General features: G+C 47.1%; 1 protein-coding gene across 1 annotated transcript; it reads right to left on the reverse strand.

The window, feature by feature from the left end:
* Positions 1 to 5,137: 5,137 nt before the first annotated feature.
* LOC134983838 (gastrula zinc finger protein XlCGF26.1-like) lies at positions 5,138 to 24,386 on the reverse strand. The gene is made up of 4 exons (XM_063949461.1): positions 24,241 to 24,386; positions 22,332 to 22,523; positions 20,117 to 20,327; positions 5,138 to 6,600 (listed from the first exon to the last, which is right to left on the reverse strand). Exons 1-4 carry the CDS (start codon positions 24,346 to 24,348, stop codon positions 5,222 to 5,224), a joined length of 1,890 nt encoding a protein of 629 aa, XP_063805531.1. The 5' UTR covers positions 24,349 to 24,386; the 3' UTR covers positions 5,138 to 5,221.
* Positions 24,387 to 25,193: the final 807 nt, after the last annotated feature.

Below are 25,193 nucleotides of genomic sequence, written 5' to 3' on the forward strand. Positions count from 1 at the left end.
TGTGGCATTATGTACCTGGCTAGTGGAGCCCGGTGCTGGTTTCAAAAATACGGGGGACCCCTACGCTTTTTGTCCCCCATATTTTGTGAACCAGGACCGGCTCAAAGAGCCCGGGGCTGGTTTTGCTTAGGAGGGGGGACCCCACGTATTTTTTTTTAACTAATTTAACACTTTCCCACCCCTTCCCACTGATAAACATGCACGGATCTCATGGATCCGTGCATGCCTATCAGAACACGGTAAAAAAAAGCAGGTCTGTTTTATTTTAGCACTTTTTCACGATCTGTATTTTTTCACGGCAGTGTTTGGCTATTGTCGGCAGTGTTTTACTATTCACTCCCGTAAAACACTGCCAAAAAATACGAATGACATTGACATCGGAAAACACGAAAATGCAGAATACGACAGCTTAGTAAATTAGTCGGAAAAAATTCCAAAAGTTGCACATTTACACTTTCGATGTCATTCGTGATGAATCTCCCTCAAAATCGGTACAAATACGAATTTTAGTAAATATACCCCAATGAGTCCAGACCAGAATTGGTGATTTTCTTCTATTTTTTTATATATAAAGTTTTTGGGTAATTTTTTTTTCTGTTTTTCTTGTTTAATTAATGGTTGTTAATGCAAATGTCATTTTGTGTAACATGTTTGTAAGAATCAGAGGGTCAGCGAGACGTTATGGAGTCAATGTATCATTTACTAATTGCTACTAATTCCCTCAAAACAACTGGACCTCCCAAATGTAAGTAGAAGGGACTGCAGCAGGTATCTCCTGTCGAAGTCAAAAATATTATACCCACACCCAACACGTGCAAACACCACACAGAGTGGCCTCTGGGCGTGTGCGTGTTCTGCCGTGCGTGCGCATACCCGCACGCTGTGTACACTGGCTCGTGAAGCCCTGCGTATTAGCGCGTGGTATGAGTAATTACGGTAGCATACGCATTCGCATGGAAAAGCCACAAAGACATATCTGATATTTAATCCACATAGTACATCATTTACACACAGTCTACACGCACCACACCAGCGAGTTACATTTACTTCAGATATAGAACAATAGAGATATTCAACTTTACAGGATATGAGGGGACAGAACTAGGTTAGGACATGGTGTTTGGTATCCAGATGTACAGTATTTCAAGGGCAATATTCCGATCGCAGTTTGCAGAATGTAGCACGCTCCTGCGCATATTTATGCGCAGGAATACAATATTAATATCTCCCTGTATTTACTGTACTCCTGATATTCGGCGGGAACAAGTGGAGGACATCTGCAAGTACACCTGGACCAGGCATCGCCCACCTATTCAAACTGACCTATGACCCCTCACATACTGTAAATGACCTGCCCTCTGACCTATGAAAGAAGAGCTTATAGTTTCCTTTGTTTCATGCTTTGGACTATTGTATAAAAGCCGGGCCTCCTGGCTGGTCCCAGTCTAATTCTCTGAAGGTCATCTTGCTAGACTGACCGAGGACCGGATCCGGGTGGCGCAGGCGAACAAACGTATGTATCCATTGGTTGTAGCTGTTCTCTTGTATTGTTGTTGCATTTCTGTTGTATCCCATTTTAAGTAAATATTTGTTGCTACGTTGGACCACAACATAACATATACAATTGGTGTTGCATTCCTTTCCTGTTAGGGGTTTAAATGGTATTCAGCCCCATGTGTAGCTACATTGTGCTCACATCGTGTCGGCGTGCTTACGCCATGTGTACGCATTCACAGAGGTTTATCTCACACACTTAGCGGTCACAGAGGCCCGAACACTTGTGTATTAAGGTATTGCTGATTCCTGAAAGTTAAGCGAACTTAACATAAGCATGGTGGTGGTAGTGTCATGGGGTGGGCATGTATGGATGCCAATGGAACTGGTTCCTTGTATTTATTGATAATGTGACTGCTGATAAAAGCAGCAGGATGAATTCTGAAGTGTTTCGAGCAATATTATCTGCTCATATTCAGTCAAATGCTTCGGAACTCACTGGAAGGCGCTTCACAGTGCAGATGGACAATGACCCGACGCATACTGCGAAAGCAACCAAAGCGTTTAAGGCAAATAAGTGGAATGTTATGCAATGGCCAAGTCAATCACCTGACCTGAATCCGATTGAGCATGCATTTCACTTGATGAAGATAAAACTGAAGGGAAAATGCCCCAAGAACAAGCAGGAACTGAAGACATTTGCAGTCGAGGTCTGGCAGAGCATCACCAGGGATGAAACCCAGCGTCTGGTGATGTCTATGCGTTCCAGACTTCAGGCTGTAACTGACAAAAGGATTTGCAACAAAGTATTAAAAAGTGAAAGTTTGATTTAGGATTGTTTAGTTTGTCCCATTACTTTTGGTCCCTTAAAAAGTGGGAGGCACATATAGAAACCGTTTTTAATTCCTACACCGTTCACCTGATTTGGATGTAAATACCCTCAAATTAAAGCGGAAAGTCTGCAGTTAAAGCACATCTTGTTCGTTTCATTTCAAATCCATTGTGATGGTGTATAGAGGCCAAAATATGAGAATTGTGTCGATGTCCTAATATTTATGGACCTGACTTGTGTGTGTATATATGTGTGAACTTGAGCAATCTTTTATATCTCCAAAGATACTTTTTAATATTCTTTGGTTCTTTATATATGTGGTTTTGTGTTATACTTTTTACTGGTGCAAATCTTATTTGATTAAAACATTTTTTTTAATAAGAGCCTCCTTTTAAAACTTAATGACACCATTGGTCGCTTTGAAGCATCTTATCCCCTGCATTTTTTAGATTGTTTTTAAAGCACCTTACCAATGCTTTTTATTTAAGATGTAGCTGACGCCCTAACGTAAGAAAGGGAGTGTCTTTTAAGGAGGATATATTTCAGTTTATTGCACTAGCACTTTGGTCTACATACCAGTACTATTAGTTATCGCTAATTGGCGCTGTTCAGCTTCTTCCTTTTCACACATATATATATATATATATATATATATATATATATACACACACACACACACACGTACACACACAGCAGAAGGGAATATGGAAATGAGAGGAAGTCACATGATGTAATTGCAGCTTCCTGCCAGGCCACTGCCCCCACTCCACATATTCACACTGATATAAAATGTCTGCCACTATTTAGTTACACAGAGACCCCCCTGTAATGTCACCCACTATTCACATGATATGTCACAATCACACATAGCCACAATCACAGGTACATACAGTCACTATTGCTGGTTCTGGGCTCCGCCCAGTTCAAGGGAAATCGCACAGTCACAATGGCAGCGTGTGTACTCACCTTTACACACCAGACGGGATATTAATACACAGCAACACTGATATTATGTGGACACAAAAGTAACAATACAAGTGACACATTAACAGGAAATTGTTTCTGTCACCATAGCGACAATTATCTGGAAATAAGATAATACACAGACACGTAAAAAGACTCTAAACGCCTTTATTTCATATCTTTAATACACAGATTTTTCTCTAAATTTTAAGCTTAAAAAATACTTTACTCTGCACAACATGGATAAAATATCCTTAAAGCACAGAAACAATTCAAGTTACATTATAGTATTGCAGATAAGTAAAACAGATCAGGAGAGCCAAAACCCTATGGGGGTCATTCAGACCCAGCCACAATAGCGGCCCGCTGCCCAGTTTGCTGGTGGTGGCAAAATGCACATGCGCAGCGGCCACGTGGACACACATATTGCGGTCACATTCCTGAGGGGAAAAACGGGCGGGCCAGGACCATTTTCCGGGAGCTGCGTGATGTCACATCTGCGTTCATCTCTGATTAACCCCCTATAAGCTTCCAGAGTGCACCTCATATCTCATCTATTCCAAGTTACTACAAATGATATGAGATCGGTAGCAGCACTACTTTCAGGATTATTACACAGAACACACATAAAGGCTGACACAGCAAATAACAGTAACACACATAAGGGATTAATTAGAAATAAGGAAGCAAAATCATCATTAAGTCTAATTATCAACTGATTCTGTGCGGGACCCATACACCTCTTTACTGCCTCCAGCAGCCCCTGGTACTGCACGGTGACCATCCGCCCTTTCTCCCCTCAATACTGCCACCCACCCTGTCTCCTTCACTACCGCCACCCACCCTGTCTCCTTCACTACTGCCACCCACCCTGTCTCCTCTCCACTACTGTCACCACCTGCCCCACAACTGCCACTGCCCTGTCTCCCCCCACTACTGCCACCCGCCCTGTCCTCTCCCACTACTGCCACCTCCCTGTCTCCCCCAATACTGTCACTGCCCTGTCTCCCCCTCTGACACCTTAGCACTGCTTGGGGACAATATTACCCAAAGACAGTGCCTCCAGCAGCCCCCGCTACAGCACTAGTACCACAACCCTGTCTCATCCCTGGCATCTCAGAACTTCTTGGGGATTTTTGGTACTGCTGGTAATAGTCCATCTGCAGATGGATGCAAGCAGGGCAGTAAGGAGGTAGAAGCTGCTTCTGGTACCATGGTCCCTGGTCATGTAGGGCTGGGAGAGTCAGTAAGATTATGTAATAGTCACCATTTTACAGGCAGCCGCTGAAGGGAGTAGAGAATGGGTGTTATGTGGCAGGAACGGGCTGGTTAGGTAACAGTCTGGCTGCTGCATTCAGTACAAGCTACAAGCGGTGCAATTCTTTTGCTGAGAGACCCAGGTAGAGGACATTGCAGTAGTCTTTTTGTGATGATACAAGTGCATGTATGACTGTAGGTAGATCTTCTGAGGGAATTAAGTGCTGGAGTCTGGCTATGTTCCTCAGATGAGGATCTGATTGTAGCTGATACTTGATGTTTAAGTGTCACTCCAACATCCAGGACACCAAGATTCCGCACAGGATCAGCATTTTGTAACTCTGAACCCCCAAGCATAAGTCTGGTTGGTTTGCAAAGCTGAGCTGTAGCCCTGCCCTTTGTTGGTGAGCTTCTATCATAAGAACCTGTTTCACCAGGACTGAGTCACAGCCAACTGGCATCACCCACACCTGGAGCTCAGCTAGACAACCATTTAGGAATGGTACTGGGTTCTCAGTACCCGGAGCAAAAGACAGGTCATCTGTATAGCAGTGGTATATGAGGGCATGACATCTGATTATTTCACACTGCGGTAACATGTATATTGCAAAAAGCATAGAAAATAGGATAAAAACCTTGAAGAATGCATGGCAATGATGAGTATACTCCAGAAGATTAAAATGGTTCCTCACCTGAGTGATGTCTATTGTGTGCAATAAGAGCTGATTTCTCAGAACATGGAAATGGCTTCTCACCTGTGTGACTTCTGTGATGTATAACAAGATCTGCTTTGTTTGCAAAACATTTCCCACACTCAGAGCAAGAAAATGGCTTCTCACCTGTGTGACTTTGCTGATGTGTAACAAGTTGTGATTTCCGTGTAAAATATTTCCCACAATCAGAGCAAGAAAATGGCTTCTCACCTGTGTGACTTCTCTGATGTGTAACAAGACTTGATTTCTGGGTAAAACATTTCCCACACTCAGAACATGGAAATGGATTCTCACCTGTGTGACTTCCCTGATGTATATTAAGATCTGATTTGTGTGCAAAACATTTCCCACATTCAGAACATGGAAATGGCTGCTCACCTGTGTGACTTCTCTGATGTGTAACAAGTTGTGATTTCCGTGTAAAATATTTCCCACAATCAGAGCAAGTAAACGGCTTCACACCTGTGTGACATCGCTGATGTGTAACAAGTTGTGATTTAGATGTAAAACATTTCCCACACTCAGAGCAAGAAAATGGCTTCTCACCTGTGTGACGATGCTGATGTGTAACAAAATGTGATTTTTGTGTAAAACATTTCCCACACTCAGAACAAGAAAATGGCTTCTCACCTGTGTGACTTCTGTTGTGTCTAACTAGAGCTGATTTGTGTGCAAAACATTTCCCACACTCAGAGCAAGAAAATGGCTTCTCACCTGTGTGACTTCGCTGATGTATAACAAGACGTGATTCAAATAAACAACATTTCCCACACTCAGAGCAAGAAAATGGCCTTTCACCTGTGTGACTTCTTTGATGTGTAACAAGATATGATTTGTGTGCAAAACATTTCCCACACTCAGAACATAGAAATGGCTTCTCACCTGTGTGACTTCGCTGATGTGTAACAAGATCTGATTTGTGTGCAAAACATTTTCCACACTCAGAACACGGAAATGGCTTCTCGCCTGTGTGACTTCGCTGATGTGCAACAAGTTGTGATTTCCATGCAAAACATTTCTCACACTCAGAACATGGAAATGGCCTCTCACCTGCCTTAGCTGGCTGATGGGTAATAAGCTTTGCCTTCTGTGTAAAACATTTGGCATCTATAGAACAGGGAAACTCTGTATCTACTCTCAGAGCTGTAACAGATGCACCAATATCAGAGTGATCAGGAGAACATTTCCCAGGATCAGGGGGATCAGCTGATAGAGCCGGATGTATAATTGGGGTAATGGGGTTATCTCCTGGAGAATCCTGTCTACTGTCATTATCTTTTATGTCACAATCCGGTGATAACATTAGATGTCCTTCTGAGATATTCCTGCTTGTGTGTCCATCTGCCGGAAATAAAACACATTATGGAAATGAGACATTTTCTGTAACAATATTAATCTTGTAAACAATAGGAGAAGACGACTCTCTGGGACACTTAATTGTAAATGTGTGTGTATAATAAAACATAATTTTTACTGAAGGCTTTATAATATTGTGTCTCAGACTATCATTGTGTCCACCCTCCTGAGAACACTCACAATAACAAATGTAATATTATAATAAGACTTAGATATATCTCTCTCTTGTACTGGTAACTAACCATGAAGTATAAATGGAGATGTAGTCACTCGCCAAGTCCTATGTCAGCACCAATGTAAAACAATGGATGGGGAACATATCGTATGAATTGGAGATTCTAGATGAACTATAACATCAGTCATATGAGCTGATGGATCAGAGAAATGTCTCCTAACGTTACTCCTGGAAGCATTGGTAAGGTAGCATTCCTTTATGTGTGTGCCCATATGCTGGTTAGCCTGTACATGTGTTACTCACCCTTATATAAGGTATATTGCTACAGCAGAGTAGGTGTGGAAGAAGGTACTTTACATGCAATACACCATATGATATCCTGTAATCATCATTATCATCTGCTACGTTATAATCTACTTTTACACCCCCATCATCAGTGTCTTACCTCTATTCTCTCAATAGTAATAAGGATGATGTGTGTACGGTTAGTATGAAACAGAGAATTATATATCAGAATCTATACAGCTGCTGCCATACTTCTGCTTCTCATACGTGTGCTACTGGCAGCAGTGAACATCTGAGTGAGAGTGCAGGGAAGACAGCAGAGTCTGATGAGAAAGAGATTGGATCTGCCTTTGCAGGGATGTACCACACCTGTCACCCCTGTGAGTATATAAAATAAGAGGGGCGTGGTCCATCCAGATGTGTTTTCTGAGGTCTCCTCACTAAGTGGCCTCTTATCTACCCTACCTGATAGCTCTCAGCCGCCGCTGGGACTAAGATCCAATCTATTAGGGGGGCGTGGCTTTACAGACATGGAGTAAGCAGCCTTTGATCAGCGCTCTCCATACCAACTATCCTGATTCCATATCCTGGTGTCCCTGCTGTGCCCTGTGCGGCATCTGTGGTGTGGGGGAACTTGCGCTGACCCCGCTGATCCTGCTCCGGACTGTGTACTGCGGCCGCCATGCTAGTGAGGACCCAGAGAGTACTGCGGGGATTGGCGCGCGGGAAGACGCCGCGCCATCAAAGATGGAAGAAGCTGGAGCTGCAGCTGTGGCTCATGCACAGGACAGCGCCGGGTGCAGAAGACGGTGGAGACAGCGGATCAGCGGGGTAAGGTCTGCTATACGCTTGTGCCCTGCTGTTCCTGTTCTCCTGAGCCCCAGCCATGACGCCATTGCCACACATACACCCACCCTGCGGGGGGAGATGAGCGCCTGCTGAGAGCGGGAAGAATACATCTGCCTGAGCCCTATTACTGCCTGCTCTAGCCCCAGTAACTCCCTGCTGATATGTGAACTGCTCTACTGTTTATATCTGCTGGGACCCCTGGATGCTTGTGATCCCCATGCTCTACAGTGATTGCAATGTGAGACATACAGAGGTGGGAAATGCGGCCATTTTACCTCTACAGTGCCTGTGTTTTTTGGAAGTGTGGGCATTTGCTTTTCTATGACCGATGCTTGGTCTGATTTATACCCTGCACAGTATCTCTGCTATTTTATTCTATACTATTGTCCTCTGCCTGAGCACCTCTCCTTGTACTACAGCAAAATGGTGAAACCGCAGCAATCAGCTGCTGCTAAGCTGAAGAAATACTCCCAGTCGTCTAATCCTACCTGTAAAGAGGTGACCCCTGACCGTGACTCCTCTCCTCCGCCTAAATCTCTGCGTGGCTCGGCCGCCTTGGATGCTTCTCCTGATGCTGCCCTACAGAAGGACCTGGAGGTTGTGGCAGCTAGCGAGGCTAGGCTGCCAGATAAAATTGGTCAGTTTCAATCTGACCTGTCTATTATACATCATGACCTTCAGAGGGTCCGGGAACGTGTGGGTGAGGTGGAGGCCCGTACGTCCACCCTTGAGGACTCAGTGAAGCTGCTGGGGGCCAAGGTCACTACCATTATTGCCCAATTAACGGGTGTACAACACAAACTGCTGGATATGGAGGGGCGTTTGAGGAGATGTAATGTGCGATTCGTAGGTCTCCCGCAACGTGAGGAGGGCCAGTCTCCTGAGAAATTTGTGGAAAAATGGCTCACTGACAGTTACGGAATGGAATCCTTCTCGCCCTTTTTCCCCGTGGAAAGAGCTCATAGAGTCCCCTTCCATCCTCCTCCACCTGGGCCGCCTCCTCGTACCTTGATAGCTAAGCTCCTTAATTACTGCGACAGAGATGTTTTGCGACTGAATTGTACTAAGAGCCCGCTGTTGTGGAATGGCTCCCGCGTATCCGTATTGCCTGATTTTGCGGTGGAAGTCCAAAAGAGTAGGGCCCAATTTACCCGTTAAGAGACGTCTTCGTGAGCTGAACATATCTTATGCCATGCTATTCCCCTTCTAAGTTGAGAATTGTGGTGGATGGAGGCGAAATTCTTTTCCACTCCTCGGGAGGCCTCTGTGTGGCTGGACACTGCCAGGCCAGCGAGACGGGCTATGGCTGAGGATTAAGGACGCGTGGCTAACCTTCTGCTGTGGACGCTCTCTTTTACATTTAGACCTAATTTTTTGCTATTTGTAGAGGTGCTAGGGGGAATATATTGAAAGTCGGCCACCTATTTCCACTTTGTGTAACTACTAAGTTCATTGGCTCTGGGTGGTCTCTACAGTGTGTTCCCTTGCTGGCTGGTAGCTGGGTAGGGGTAGTCAGGGGGTCTGACTTAGTCAGTTAGGCATTGAATAGGTTCCACTTAGGGGAATCTCGGGGTTTGGGGCCTTTTAGAGTTTGCTTCATGCCACAATGTTATGTTATATAGAATGTTCTTGCAGTTTCCCTGTGGGGGGATGCCTTAAATGTATGGAGGGCGCTGAGACATGTCTAGTCGCCACTGTATTTTTAGCTCGCCAGTTTGCCATTGGGTATTTAGGATTTTGATACTTTTTTTTCGGTAGAAGGGGGGAGAGGGGCTAGTTTTTGTTGTAGGGATCCAAGTATGCCAATGTTTGGGGTGGTATACAGGGAGGAGGGTGTGGGATTTGGGAGTAAAGGTTTGGGGCGGTAACTGGGGGAGTAGGTACCAGGACTGTTTTTACAACTGTTGAGATGTGTTTTTTTTTCTTCTTCAACTGCATTGTGGTATGTGGGAAATGTGTATTTCTGTGATATTGGGAGTGCAATGTGTTACATGCTGGATGATGTGTGGGCTGGCGGAGTCTCGGTTCTACGACACACTATGGTACTATGACAACTAATTTAATTAAATTTCTCTCCTGGAATATACGAGGCCTCAATGACAAGGTTAAAAGGATGCTGGTCCTTAGACAGCTCAAGCAATTTGGGGCGGGCATCATTTGTCTGATGGAGACCCACCTAGTTGGGGCTAGAGTTCTGTCTTTGAAAAAACCGTGGGAGAGTTGGACTTACCACTCAACCAATACCTCCTCTTCTCGAGGGGTCTCCATCTTGGTCAGGAAACATATTCCGTTCACGATAGAGCAGGTGCAAATTGACCCCTGGGGTAGATCAGTTTTTATGAAGTGCCAGATTCACTCCGTATCTCTTGTGCTGATAGCACTGTTAGGGTCTCCTGCCCTGTGCTGCCACATCGTCAAGGCAACCAGGAGACAAGTGCTAGCAGAGTAACCTGAGCGCAGCTGATACTCCGGTTCGGGTCTTTTGCTGTGCAGTGGTTACAGGCTCTGTGCACGGCAGGGGATCCGGTGCTGGTTTTTGTGCTCACAGTCTGTGAGGTCTGAGTGGGGCGTGGACAGCACCTGCTTTATAAGGCCTCTTCTCAGGTTAAGCAGATGCTGCTGAATCTTTGTTGGTTAGTCAGTTCCTGAAAGTTAGCCAGTACTGTGTAGCTTTTGTATTTGTTGTTGCTTACTGCAAATAGGCCTGGGGATTTGGTACTACACTATGCCAATCCAGACCTAGCAGTAAGACTGGAGTCAGTCATTTAACTTGCTGGGGTTCTTTTGCTAATCTGTGAATTTAGCAAGTTTGTTTAAAAAAGACATTAAAGAGTTTGTTTTTTCGTGTCAGGTCTGTGCACAGCATAAAGTTCCCCGTTCTTTGCCTATTGGTCAACTTATGCCCTTGAATGTTCCTCTTAGGCCATGGTCGCATATCTCCATGGATTTTGTGGTGGATCTTCCTCTGTCAGCTGGATGCCGAGTCATATGGGTGGTAGTGGACCGTTTTAGTAAGATGGCCCATTTTATTGCTCTTCCCCGATTGCCATCTGCCCAGGGATTGGCAGTCTTGTTCCTCCGTCATGTTTTCAGACTCCATGGGTTACCCACTGATATTGTTTCTGACAGGGGTCCACAATTCATTGCACAATTTTGGAAGTCTTTTTGTGCTTCGTTAAAGATGAAATTGTCATTAACCTCCGGTTATCATCCACAATCCAATGGACAGACGGAGCGAGTGAATCAATCCCTAAAACAATATTTGCGTTTGTACTCGGCCAAACTCCAAAATGACTGGTCTGAGTTTCTTCCATTGGCGGAGTTTGCTTATAATAATGCCTGTCATTCCTCCACCAATGTGTCCCCATTTTTTGCAGTTTTTGGTTTCCACCCCAGAGCTAATTCATTTTTTCAACATTCCTCTGTCTCCTCTCTGGCCCTGACCTCTCATCTTAAACTTATTTGGAAAAAAGTGCACCTGGCTCTCAGAAAAGCAGCTTTCAGGGAAAAAAAAATTTCTGACAGGCTCCGGCGGCCGTGCACTTTTAAAGTAGGAGACAGGGTGTGGTTGTCGACTCGCAATATCAAACTTCGACAAACCTCTGCCAGATTGGGTCCTAGATTTATTGGACCATTTCTCATTATCAAAAAAGTCAATCCAGTTGCTTTCCGGTTACAGTTACCAAAAACTTTACGGATCGGAAATACCTTCCATTGCTCTTTGCTCAAACCATATGTTTCTTCTAGCAGATTTCCTCGTAAAAAATCTCAGGGGAGATCACCAGTTAATGTACAGGGTCAGCAGGAGTTCTTGGTTGAGAAGGTTCTCGATTCCAAGTTGTCCCGGGGTCGGCTTTATTTTTTGGTGCATTGGAGAGGTTATGGTCCTGAGGAAAGGTCGTGGGTCTTAGATGAGGACCTTCATGCCCCAAGGCTCAAAAGGGCATTTTTTCAAGAATTTCCTCAGAAACCCGGATTTAGGGGTTCCTTGACCCCTCCTCAAGGGGGGGGGTACTGTTAGGCGCCGGGGTCCGCTCGGCCGTGCGGCCCGGCGCCTAGCAACCAGGGACGCCGGGCGCGTTCAGCCGCCGGCTCCCTGGCAACGCCTAGACGCCGGGCGCACGGAGCCGCTCAGACCCTAGCAACAGGGACGCCACGGTCAGACCGCGTTTCCTGTTGCTGGGTCTTAATTTAATCAGTGCTTGTGTGTTTTGGCCATGCAGCATGCAGCTGCACGGCATCATTATGTAATCACCCTGTCTGGATCAGGATTGGAGGGCTCTCAAATATAAGCACTCCCAGGACTCCTCACAGACGCCGGTGATAGCTTCCTGTTTGCCTGTGTCTGCTACAGAGAGAGTTCCCAGTCCCGGTCTATTCGATTGTTCCTGTTCTCAGTGATCCTGTACTCGGAAGTTACCATCTGTTCCTGGAGTCTGATCGAGCACCTTAACATCTGGTGGCGTTCGTGAGTCGCGGCGCAGCCGTGTGTTGCGGCTTGTCCGCTACTGTTTATTATTTTGCTTTATTGTGTTCTGGAGCTTTTGCGGAGGATTCCGCTTCCACAAGATCCACTCTGGTGTCCGGCGGTGCTGGATAGGAGTGTCGGATCAGTGGATCTTTGGTTGTCCTTTTCCCTGGCGGCTTGTCCGCATATACCTTTTGAATTTGTTAGTTAGCTTGTAACCCCTGGCCTGGTTGTTTAGTCAGAGGGCCCCTTGTTATCACCCTGTCTCGGACTTCCCCTTGTCTCCCATTAAGACCTGCGGGGGCATCGGGGTTGGGCAGACATAATCCGCCCTTCGAACGCGGCTGCCATGGGCTCAAGCAACCATAGTCTCGCAGGGGATTTCTGATAACACGGGCGAGACAACGGAGTTAGGGCGCCAGGGGTTACTAGGCTCTCCAGCTCCCACAACCAGTATATTGTTCCTGTACTCAGATCCCTGTAATAAGATCTTCTCCGGTCTGGAGTACAGGAATCATAACACACACACAGTGACATGATGTGAGGGGAGAGCAGGAGTATAATAGGGGCTGATGTCTCCTGATTGTATGAGATACACCAGAGACCAGAGAGTGTGGGGAGGAGACTGGTCAGATATCTGGGCTGGTAACACACAGTGACATGATGTGAGGGGAAAGAGCAGGAGTATAATAGGGGCTGATGGCTCCTGATGTATGAGATATACCAGAGAGTGTGGGGAGGAGACTGGTCAGATCTCTAGGCTGGAAACACACACAGTGACATGATGTGAGGGGAGAGCAGGAGTATAATAGGGGCTGATGGATCCTGATGTATGAGATACACCAGAGAGTGCGGGGAGGAGGCTGGTCAGATCTCTGGGCTGGTAACACACAGTGACATGATGTGAGGGGGGAGAGCAGGAGTATAATAGGGTCTGATGGCTCCTGATGTATGAGATACACCAGAGAGTGTGGGGAGGAGGCTGGTCAGATCTCTGGGCTGGTAACACACAGTGACATGATGTGAGGGGAGAGCAGGCGTATAACAGGGGCTGATGTCTCCTGATTGTATGAGATACACCAGAGAGTGTGGGGAGGAGACTGGTCAGATCTCTGGGCTGGTAACACACAGTGACATGATGTGAGGGGAGAGCGGGAGTATAACAGGGGCTGATGGCTCCTGATGTATGAGATACACCAGAGAGTGTGGGGAGGAGACTGGTCAGATCTCTGGGCTGGTAACACACAGTGACATGATGTGAGGGGAGAGCAGGAGTATAATAGGGTCTGATGGCTCCTGATGTTGTTAGGCGCCGGGGTCCGCTCGTCGGTGCGGCCCGGCGCCTAGCAACCAGGGACGCCGTGCGTGTACAGCCGCCGGCTCCCTGGCAACGCTAGACGCCGGGTGCACGGAGCCGCACGGACCCTAGCAACGGGGACGCCACTGGCGGACCGCGTTCCCCGTTGCTGGGTCCATGTAAATTAGATAGGCACCTGTTTTCCTGGCCATGCAGCTAGGCAGCTGTATGGCATCTTTCCAATCAGTCTCCAAACAGCTGATTGGAGGACTCCCTGTTTAATACACTTCCTGGGCTTCTCACAGACGCCGGTAATAGCTTCCTGTATGCTGAATCTGTTTGCAGAGAGTGTTCCAGTCCTGTTGTATCCGGTCGTTCCTGTCCTCGGTTGTTCTGTACTCGGAAGTTGTCATCTGTTCCTGGAGTCCTGACCGAGCACCTTTTGACATCCAGTGGTGTTCGTGAGTCGCGGCGTAGCCGTGTGTTGCGGCTTGACCGCTTACTATTTATTATTTGTTATTTATGTTTCGGAGCTTTTTGCGGAGGATTCCGCTCCCACAGATCCACTCTGGTATCCAGCGGTGCTGGGTAGGAGTAACGGACTAGTGGATTTTGGTTGTCCTTTTCCCTGGCGGTTTTTCCGCACATACTTCTGGTTTGTTAGTTAGCTTGTAGCCCCTGGCCTGGTTGTTCAGTCAGAGGGCCCCTTGTTATCACCCTGTCTCGGATTTCCCTTTGTCTCCCATTAAGACCTGAGGGGGCATCGGAGTTGGGCAGACATAATCCGCTCTTCAAACGCGGCTGCCATGGGCTCAAGCAACCATAGTCTCGCAGGGGATTTCTGACTACACGGGCAAGACAACGGAGTTAGGGCGCCAGGGGTTACTAGGCTTTCCTGCTCCCGTAACCAGCATTCCCTTCCAGTACCCTGGCCATTGTCGTAAGATCTCCTCTGGTCAGAAGTACTGGAATCATAACATTATTACCGGCCACACCAAAACTTAAAATTAAAACAGGGTTTGATTTTTTCCTTATTCAGTTTTGTTGATTTTTCGGCCTCATGAATCCCACAGGTTTAGGGCCAAATCCTGGCCAACTCCTAGTCAGCCAGATTCAAGAACTTACTCAGATGGTTCAGGATCTTTCCCTTCGGGTGAAGTCACAGGAAGATCTTTTACGAACTTCCCCGAGGGTAGTCCCTGAACCAAAAATGCATTTACCTGACCGTTTTTTCTGGTGATAGGAAGGAGTTTTTTAATTTTAAAGAATCCTGTAAACTTTATTTTCGTTTAAGACCAATCTCCTCAGGGACTGAGTTTCAGCGGGTCGGAATTATTATTTCTTTGCTCCAGGGGGATCCTCAGACCTGGGCTTTTGGTTTAAAAGCAGAGGATCCGGCATTGTTGTCAGTAGATGCCTTTTTGGGGTCTTTAGGGCTTTTGTATGATGACCCTGATAGAGAGGCATCTGCAGAGAGTCAGTTGCGTGCTCTCAGACAGGGTAGAAATCCTGCAGAGGTTTATTCTACGGAGTTTCGCCGTTGGTCGAACGACTGTGGCTGGAATGACCCAGCCCTGCGTAGTCAGTTTCGCCTCGGCTTATCTGAGTCTATAAAATACAGTCTCCTTCAGTATCCCGCTTCTGAGACTCTCGATAAACTCATGGAACTTTCTATTAAGATTGATCGTCGTCTCAGAGAGCGGAGGGCTGAAAAAGGAGCACCGGTCAGGTCTAATCCATGTGTATTTTCCATTCCTGAGGACATAGAGGAGCCCATGCAGATGGGTCTCTCCCGGCTGTCTCCAGAAGAAAGAGCCAGAAGGCAAAACTCTGGTCTTTGTTTGTATTGTGGGGGTAAGGGACATTTTGCCCGTAATTGTCCAAACAAGTCGGGAAACGCCTCGACCAAGTGAATTGTGAGGGGGTTCACTTTGGTCTGCAGCTTATCTCCTCGAATAATTCCCTTTTAGTCCCAGCTAAAGTTTCCTGTGGCAGCCTCAGTTCTTCTGTGTCAGCTTTTGTTGACAGTGGAGCGGCAGGGAACTTTATGGACTTAACGTGGGCCAAGGCCTTAGGTATTCCTCAGGTAGCCTTGGGTAGGTGTATCACCATGCATGGTTTAGATGGGAGTCCCTTGTCCAATGGGGTTATTTCCCTCTGTACACCCCCTGTACTACTTACGGTAGGAGCTCTTCATTCCGAAAAGATTGAGTTTTTCCTTACCCATTGCCCGGCAGTTCCAGTGGTTCTGGGTCATCCTTGGCTGGCCTTTCATAATCCCATCATTGATTGGCAGTCGGGGGAGATCTCACAATGGGGTACAATCTGTAATAAGGAATGTATTACGTTTCCCGTCAGAAGAGCTGCTGCCATTCCCGAACCCATTCCTGTGGAATACCAGGACTTTGTTGATGTATTTTCCAAGGGCAATGCGGACATTCTGCCTCCCCATCGGCCTTATGATTGTGCTATTGAGCTAATTCCTGGTGCCACATTGCCAAAGGGAAGGTTATATGCATTGTCCGGACCAGAAACTGCAGCCATGAATGAGTATATTAAGGAGAGCCTAGGGAAAGGATTTATCAGGCCATCCAAATCCCCGTTAAGTGCAGGCTTCTTCTTTGTGGAGAAGAAAGATGGATCACTCAGACCGTGCATTGACTTTAGAGCCCTGAATAAGATCTCAGTTAAAAATACTTACCCTCTGCCGCTGATTTCTGTCCTTTTTGATCAGCTGCGTTCGGCTGTGATTTTTTCTAAAATTGACCTGAGGGGAGCGTATAACCTCATCCGAATCAAGTCAGGAGATGAGTGGAAGACGGCTTTCAGTACTCAGTCGGGTCACTACGAGTATCTGGTGATGCCGTTCGGCTTGTCTAACGCTTCGGCAGTTTTCCAGGATCTCATTAACGATGTGCTCCGTGATTTTCTTGGAAGATTCGTGGTCGTTTACTTAGACGACATCCTGATCTATTCTGACTCTATTGAACAACATGCTACCCAGGTGCGTCAGGTTCTTAAAAAATTACGTGAAAATCACCTATATGCCAAGCTGGAGAAGTGTCAGTTTCATGTCACGGAGGTATCCTTTTTAGGGTACATTATTTCCCCTCGGGGATTCTGCATGGAACCTAAGAAGCTCCAAGCCATCCTTAGTTGGGCGCAACCCACCAACTTAAAAGCAATTCAGCGCTTTTTAGGGTTTGCAAATTATTATAGAAGATTTATTCATTCTTTTTCCGACCTGGTTGCTCCCATTGTGGCACTGACTAAGAAGGGAGCGGATCCAACCAGCTGGTCACCTGAAGCGGAGTTATCTTTTCAGGCCTTGAAACAAGCTTTTGTCTCGGCTCCAGTCCTCAGACATCCCAACCCAGAATTGCCCTTCATTGTTGAGGTTGATGCCTCGGAGGTTGGAGTAGGGGCTATCCTATCTCAGAAGGATCCGGACTCTCTGGAACTACATCCTTGTGCCTTTATGTCCAGGAAAATCTCATCTGCTGAATCCAACTACGATGTTGGTAACCGGGAGTTACTGGCTATTAAATGGGCTTTTGAGGAGTGGAGGCATTGGCTTGAGGGAGCAGCACATACCATTTCAGTATTGACTGACCACAAAAATCTTCAGTACATCGAATCAGCTAAGCGGCTGAATGCCCGGCAGGCTCGTTGTGCTTTATTTTTTACTCGTTTCAAGTTCATTATCACCTTTAGGCCAGGTTCCAAGAATACCAAGGCGGATGCCCTGTCACGCAGTTTTCTTCCCGTTCATAATAACAGTCCTGTTACTCCCATACTTCCGTCTTCAGTCATTTGGGCAGGCCTCACACAAGATTTATTTACCCAGTTAAAGCAGCTTCAACATCAAGCTCCTGGAAATACTCCTGCTGGTCGTCTTTACGTCCCTGAGTTTTTGAGAGCTACTGTTTTGACTGAGTTTCATGATAGCAAAGTTGCCGGGCATCCGGGGATCGCTAAGACTTTGGAATTAGTCTCCCGCTCAGTATGGTGGCCTGGTCTTTCTAAAGACATTAAAGAGTTTGTTTTTTCTTGTCAGGTCTGTGCACAGCATAAGGTTCCCCGTTCCTTGCCTATCGGGCAACTTATGCCCTTAAATGTTCCTCTCAGGCCGTGGTCTCATATTTCCATGGATTTTGTGGTAGACCTCCCTCTGTCAGCCGGATTCTGAGTCATATGGGTGGTAGTGGACCGTTTTAGCAAGATGGCCCATTTCATTGCTCTTCCCAGGGATTGGCAGTTTTGTTTCTCCGCCATGTTTTCAGACTTCATGGGTTGCCCACTGATATTGTTTCTGATCGGGGTCCACAATTCATTGCACAATTTTTTTGTCTTCTTTAAAGATGTCTTTTTGTTCTTCATTAAAGATGAAATTGTCTTTAACATCCGGCTACCATCCCCAATCCAACGGGCAGACCGAGCGAGTTAATCAATCATTAAAACAGTATTTGCGTTTGTACTCAGCCAAACTCCAGAATGATTGGTCCGAATTTCTTCCTTTGGCGGAGTTTGCTTACAACAATTCTTGTCATTCCTCCACTAATGTGTCCCCATTCTTTTCAGTTTTTGGTTTTCACCAGAGAGCGAATTCTTTTTTTCAACACTCCTCTGTTTCCTCACTAACCTTAACCTCTCATCTCAGAGTCATTTGGAAAAAAGTGCACCTTGCTCTCTGAAAAGCGGCATTTCGAGAGAAAAATTTTTCTGACAGGCTCCGGCGTCCTTGCACTTTTAAGGTGGGAGATAGGGTATGGTTGTCGACGCGTAACATTAAACTTCGACAAACCTCAGCTAGATTGGGCCCCAAATTTATTGGACCATTTCATATTATTAAAAAAATCAATCCAGTTGCTTTCCGGTTACGGTTACCAAGAGCTCTCCGGATCGGAAATACGTTCCATTGCTCCCTGTTGAAACCATACGTTTCTTCCAGTAGATTTCCTCGGAAGATCTCTCAGGGGAAATCACCAGTGGATGTACAGGGTCATCAGGAGTTCTTGGTGGAGAAGGTTCTCGATTCCAAATTGTCCCGGGGTCGGCTTTATTTTCTGGTGCACAGGAGAGGCTATGGTCCAGAGGAAAGGTCTTGGGTCCTGGATAAGGATCTCCATGCCCCGAGGCTCAAGAGGGCATTTTTTCGGGAATTTCCTCGAAAACCTGGCTTTAGGGGTTCCTTGACCCCTCCTCAAGGGGGGGGTACTGTTAGGCGCCGGGGTCCGCTCGTCGGTGCGGCCCGGCGCCTAGCAACCAGGGACGCCGTGCGTGTACAGCCGCCGGCTCCCTGGCAACGCTAGACGCCGGGCGCACGGAGCCGCACGGACTCTAGCAACGGGGACGCCACTGGCGGACCGCGTTCCCCGTTGCTGGGTCCATGTAAATAGCTTCCTGTATGCTGAATCTGTTTGCAGAGAGTGTTCCAGTCCTGCTGTATTCGGTCGTTCCTGTCCTCGGTTGTTCTGTACTCGGAAGTTGTCATCTGTTCCTGCAGTCCTGACCGAGCACCTTTTGACATCCAGTGGTGTTCGTGAGTCGCGGCGTAGCCGTGTGTTGCGGCTTGACCGCTTACTATTTATTATTTGTTATTTATGTTTCGGAGCTTTTTGCGGAGGATTCTGCTCCCACAGATCCACTCTGGTATCCAGCGGTGCTGGGTAGGAGTAACGGACTAGTGGATTTTGGTTGTCCTTTTCCCTGGCGGTTTTTCCGCACATACTTCTGGTTTGTTAGTTAGCTTGTAGCCCCTGGCCTGGTTGTTCAGTCAGAGGGCCCCTTGTTATCACCCTGTCTCGGATTTCCCTTTGTCTCCCATTAAGACCTGAGGGGGCATCGGAGTTGGGCAGACATAATCCGCCCTTCAAACGCGGCTGCCATGGGTTCAAGCAACCATAGTCTCGCAGGGGATTTCTGACTACACGGGCGAGACAACGGAGTTAGGGCGCCAGGGGTTACTAGGCTTTCCTGCTCCCGTAACCAGCATTCCCTTCCAGTACCCTGGCCATTGTCGTAAGATCTCCTCTGGTCAGAAGTACTGGAATCATAACAGATGTATGAGATACACCAGAGAGTGCGGGGAGGAGGCTGGTCAGATCTCTGGGCTGGTAACACACAGTGACATGATGTGAGGGGGGAGAGCAGGAGTATAATAGGGTCTGATGGCTCCTGATGTATGAGATACACCAGAGAGTGTGGGGAGGAGACTGGTCAGATCTCTGGGCTGGTAACACACAGTGACATGATGTGAGGGGGAGAGCAGGAGTATAATAGGGGCTGATGGCTCCTGACTCCCCTACTATGCAAATACAGTTCCCTAATTTCTACTGACAGAGGAGGGTGTAGGATAAGAGATTGCTGTAGTGACTGAGAAAGGAGAATATGTGACTCTTTTCTGTAATAATTGTTTACTACTCACCTGTGCTGATAACTGTAGGGATCTCCTCCTCCTTACACTGCTGATCACTCCTCACATACGTCTCTTCTTCTCCCTCTATATCTTCTGCCTTTATATCAGTCACATACTTCTCTTCTTCTCCCTCTATATCTTCTGCCTTTATATCAGTCACATACGTCTCTTCTTCTCCATCTGTATCTTTGACTTTAATATTATTTAATTGTGCTTCACGCTATGTAAACCATTAATAAAATATTGTAAAATTGTTGATTTCAGTAATAGATTAAACAATACAAATATAATGTCCCATTCTCAGCAGTCACTTCTCCAGTCATCCCCCAGACACTTCCCCCGGTGATACTATATAATGCCCCATTCCCAGCAGTCACCTCTCCAGTCTTCACCCAGACACATCCCCTGGTGTTACTGTATAATGTCCCATTCCCAGCAGTCACCTCTCCAGTCATCACCCAGACACATCCCCTGGTGTTACTGTATAAAGTTCCATTCCCAGCAGTCACCTCTCCAGTCATCATCCATACATATCCCCCGATGTTACTGTATAATGTCCCATTCCCAGCAGTCACCTCTCCAGTCTTCACCCAGACACATCCCCTGTTGATACTGTATAATGCCCCATTCCAAGCATTCACTTATCCAGTCTTCACCCAGACACGTCCCCTGGTGTAACTGTACAATTCCCCATTCCCAGCGGTCACCTCTCCAGTCTTCACCCAGACATGTCCCCTGGTGTTACTGTATAATGTCCCATTCCCAGCAGTCACCTCTTAAGTCATCCCACAGACACATCCCCTGTTGTTACTGTATAATGTCCCATTCCCAGCAGTCACCTCTCCAGTCATCATCCATACACATCCCCCGGTGTTACTATAGACTGCCCCATTCCCAGCAGTCACCTCTCCAGTCATCTACCAGACACGTCCCCTGGTGTTACTATATAATGCCCCATTTCCAGCAGTCACCACTCCAGTCATCACCCAGATACACCCCCCGATGTACTGTATAATGTCCCATTCCCAGCAGTCACCTCTCCAGTCTTCACCCAGACACATCCCCTGTTGTTACTGTATAATGCCCCATTCCCAGCATTCACTTATCCAGTCTTCACCCAGACACGTCCCCTGGTGTAACTGTACAATTCCCCATTCCCAGCAGTCACCTCTCCAGTCTTCACCCAGACATGTCCCCTCGTGTTACTGTATAATGTCCCATTCCCAGCAGTCACCTCTCCAGTCTTCACCCAGACATGTCCCCTGGTGTTACTGTATAATGTCCCATTCCCAGCTGTCACCTCTCCAGTCATCACCCAGACACAACCCTGGTGTTACTGTATAATGTCCCATTCCCAGCAGTCACCTCTCCAGTCATCACCCAGACACATCCCCTGGTGTTACTGTATAATGTCCCATTCCCAGCAGTCACCTCTCCAGTCATCACCCAGACACATCCCCTGGTGTTACTGCATAATGTCCCATTCCCAGCAGTCACCTCTCCAGTCACCACTCAGACACATCCCCTGGTGTTACTGTATAATGTCCCATTCCCAGCAATCACCTCTCCAGTCATCATCCAGACACAGCCCCCGGTGCACCTGTATATACCCCATTCCCAGCAGTCACCTCTCCAGTCATCACCCAGACACATCCCCTGGTGTTACTGTATAATGCCCCATTCCCAGCAGTCACCTCTCCAGTCATCACCCAGACATATTCCCTGGTGTTACTGTGTAATGCTCCATTCCCAGCAGTCACCTCTCCAGTCATCACCCAGACACGTGCCCCGGTGTTACTGTATAATGCCCCATTCCCAGCAGTCACTCTCCAGTCATCACCCAGACACATCCCCTGGTGTTACTGTATAATGTCCCAATCCCAGCAGTCACTTCTCCAGTCATCATCCAGATACATCCCCCAGTGTTACTGTATAATGTCCCATTCCCAGCAGTCACCTCTCCAGTCTTCACCCAGACACGCCCCCCCCCGGTGTAACTGTACAATGCCCCATTCCCAGCAGTCACCTCTCCAGTCTTCACCCAGACATGTCCCCCGGTGTTACTGTATAATGCCCCATTCCCTGCAGTCACCTCTCCAGTCATCACCCAGACACGTCCCCTGGTGTTACTGTATAATGCTCCATTCCCAGCAGTCACCTCTCCAGTCATCGTCCAGACACGTCCCCTGGTGATATTGTATAATGCCCCATTCCCAGCAGTCACCTCTCCAGTCAGCAGCTGAATGATCTTGTTGGTGAGTTCCAGGATCTTCTTGTCATTGTGTCTCTCATGTGTCAGTGAGTGAGGTGGAGGCACCGTGATTGGACTCTGGGTTCTACTCAGTCCTCCTGATACACGGGGATGGCTGCTGGGTGTCTTATACTCATTGGATGTCTTCTTCACTATTGTGTAATCCTGTGTAATGGAGGAGACATCATATATCAATATATACACTCCCAGATCTCCTCACCTCCCCAGTCATGTCCCTGTATTATTACTATAGATTTAAGTAATGTCACTGTGACACTCCCAGATCCCCTCACCTTCCCAGTCATGTCCCGGAATTATTACTATAGATAATAGTGATTGTCACTGTGACGCACCCAGATCGCCTCACCTCCCCAGTCATGTCCCTGAATTATTACTATAGATATATGTGATGTCACTGTGACACTCACAGATTCCCTCACATCCCCAGTCATGTCCCTGTATTATTACTATAGACAAAAGTGACATCACTGTGACGCTCCCAAATCCCCTCACCTCCCCAGTCATGTCCCTGTATTATTGCTATAGATATATGTGACGTCAAAGTGATGCTCCCAGATCCCTTCACCTCCCCAGTCATAACCTTGTATTGTTTCTATAGATATAAGCAATGCCACTGTGACACTCCCAGATTCCTTCACCTCCCCAGTTATGTCCCTGTATTATTACTACAGATATAAGTGACATCACTGTTCCGCTCCCAGATCCCCATACCTCCCCAGTCACGTCCCTGTATTATTACTATAGAAATAAGTGATCTCACTGTGACGCTCCCAGACCTCCTCACCTCTCCAGTCATGTCCCTGTGTTATTACTATAGATATGTGACATCACTGCGCCGCTCCCAGATCCCCTTACCTTTCCAGTCATGTCCCTGTATTATTACTATAGATATAAGTGACATCACTCTGACGCTCCCAGATCCCCTCACCTTCCCAGTCATGTCCCTGTATTATTACTATTGATATAAGTGATGTCACTGTGACGCTCCCAGATCCCCCCACTTCCACAGTCAAGTCCCTGTATTATAACTATAGATATAAGTTACTTATCAGTAACGCTTCAAAATCCTCTCAACTCCCCAGTCATGTCCCTGTATTATTACTATAGATATAAGTGATGTCACTGTGATGCTCTAAGACCTCTCACCTCCCCAGTGACATCCCTGTATTATTACTATAGATATGTGACCTCACGGTGACGCTCTGATTCCCTCACCTCCCTAGTCATATCCCTGTATTATGACTATAGATATTAGTGATGTCACAGTGACGCACCCAGATCCCCTCACCTCCCCAGTCACGTCCCTGTATCATTACTATAGATAAAAGTAATTTCACTGTATAGCCTCAAGAGCCGCACACCTCCCTAGTCATGTCCCTGTATTATTACTATAGATACAAGTGACATCACTGTGACATTCGCAGATCCGCCACACCTCCCCAGTCATGTCCTTGTATTATTAATTTAGATATAAGTGATGCCACAGTGATGCTCACAGATTCCCTCGCCTCCCCAGTCATGTCCCTGTGTTATTACTATAGCTATAAGATCACAGTGATGCTCACAGATCATATCACCTCCCCAGTCATGTCCCTGTATTATTACTATAGATATAAATTATGTCACTGTGACACTCCCAGATCTTCTCACCTCCCCAGTTATGTTCCTATATTATTACTATAGATATAAGGTCACAGTGATGCTCCCAGATCCTTTCACCTCCCCAGTCATGTCCTTGTTTTATTACTATAGATAAAAGTGATGACACAATGATGCTCCCAGATCCCCTCACCTCCCCAGTCATGTCCTTGTTTTATTACTATAGATATAAGGTCACTGTGACGCTCCCAACTCCACTCACCTGCCCAGTCAGTAGGTAGATGATCTCCAGAGTGATTTTTATTATACTCTCAGTCCTGTGACTCCTGTCCTTGTCCATCCTCGGTGAATCAGAGAGAATACAGAACATGTGATGTGTAATAAAGACTCCGTTCCTCACAGCTGGAATTCCTGGAATAAATATAATACATAAAACATATTGCACATGTAACATAGTAAATGTGGAATAGAGTGGTCATTAAGTCTCCTATTTCCCCACAGCCATAGAGTCCTGGTTAGTGTCTCCGAGGTTCCTGTGACACAGCCCCATAAGGCTGTACTGCATAGTGGGACTGATCTAGATTGTAGCGCTATTGTGGGTGGAGTCACAATGAACTGATGTTCGGTACACCGCTCATGTGCACAACCCGTACGGAGCATGTGCTCTAGGTGTCCTGAGTTGTCAGACAAGTATGGCTGCAGCCATGAAGTGGTGTAAGGGTGAGAATTGGTTGTGAAGGGACAGGGTCTCCTGATGGAAATTTCATGGCCTCATTCATGGAGCTGCGGCGTACAGTCTCCGTGACCTTAGGTTTCACACATCCAGCCGATGGTGTAGCAAAGGTGGCAGGAGACAGGCAAGGGGGTGGCAGGAGACAGGCAGTGGAAAGGCGGCAGGAGACAGGCAGGGGAAAGGTTGCAGGAGACAGGCAGGGGAAAGGCTGCAGGAGACAGGCAGGGGAAAGGCTGCAGGAGACAGGCAGGGGAAAGGCTGCAGGAGACAGGCAGGGGAAAGATTGCAGGCGACAGGCAGGGGAAAGGTTGGGCAGGGGAAAGGCTGCAGGAGACAGGCAAGGGAAAGGTTGCTGGAGACACGCAAGGGAAAAGGTGGCAGGTGACAGGCAGGTGAAAGGTGGCAGGTGACAGGCAGGTGGGCAGCAGGGTGCCGGTGGCAGGAGATAGGCAGGGGAAAGGCGGCAGGAGACAGGCGGCAAG

This window comes from Pseudophryne corroboree (genome assembly GCF_028390025.1).
Source record: "Pseudophryne corroboree isolate aPseCor3 chromosome 3 unlocalized genomic scaffold, aPseCor3.hap2 SUPER_3_unloc_26, whole genome shotgun sequence".
NCBI classification, from domain to species: Eukaryota; Metazoa; Chordata; class Amphibia; order Anura; family Myobatrachidae; genus Pseudophryne; species Pseudophryne corroboree.

Excerpts from the sequence above, each read along its gene's own strand:
- LOC134983838 (XM_063949461.1), bottom strand. The coding sequence starts at position 24,348 with ATGTTCTGTATTCTCTCTGATTCACCGAGGATGGACAAGGACAGGAGT. Across the intron at positions 22,524-24,240 it reads TCTACCTACTGACTGGGCAG|GATTACACAATAGTGAAGAA; the intron begins GTGAGTGGAGTT and ends TCCATTACACAG. Across the intron at positions 6,601-20,116 it reads CCCTACAGTTATCAGCACAG|ATGGACACACAAGCAGGAAT; the intron begins GTGAGTAGTAAA and ends TATTTCCGGCAG.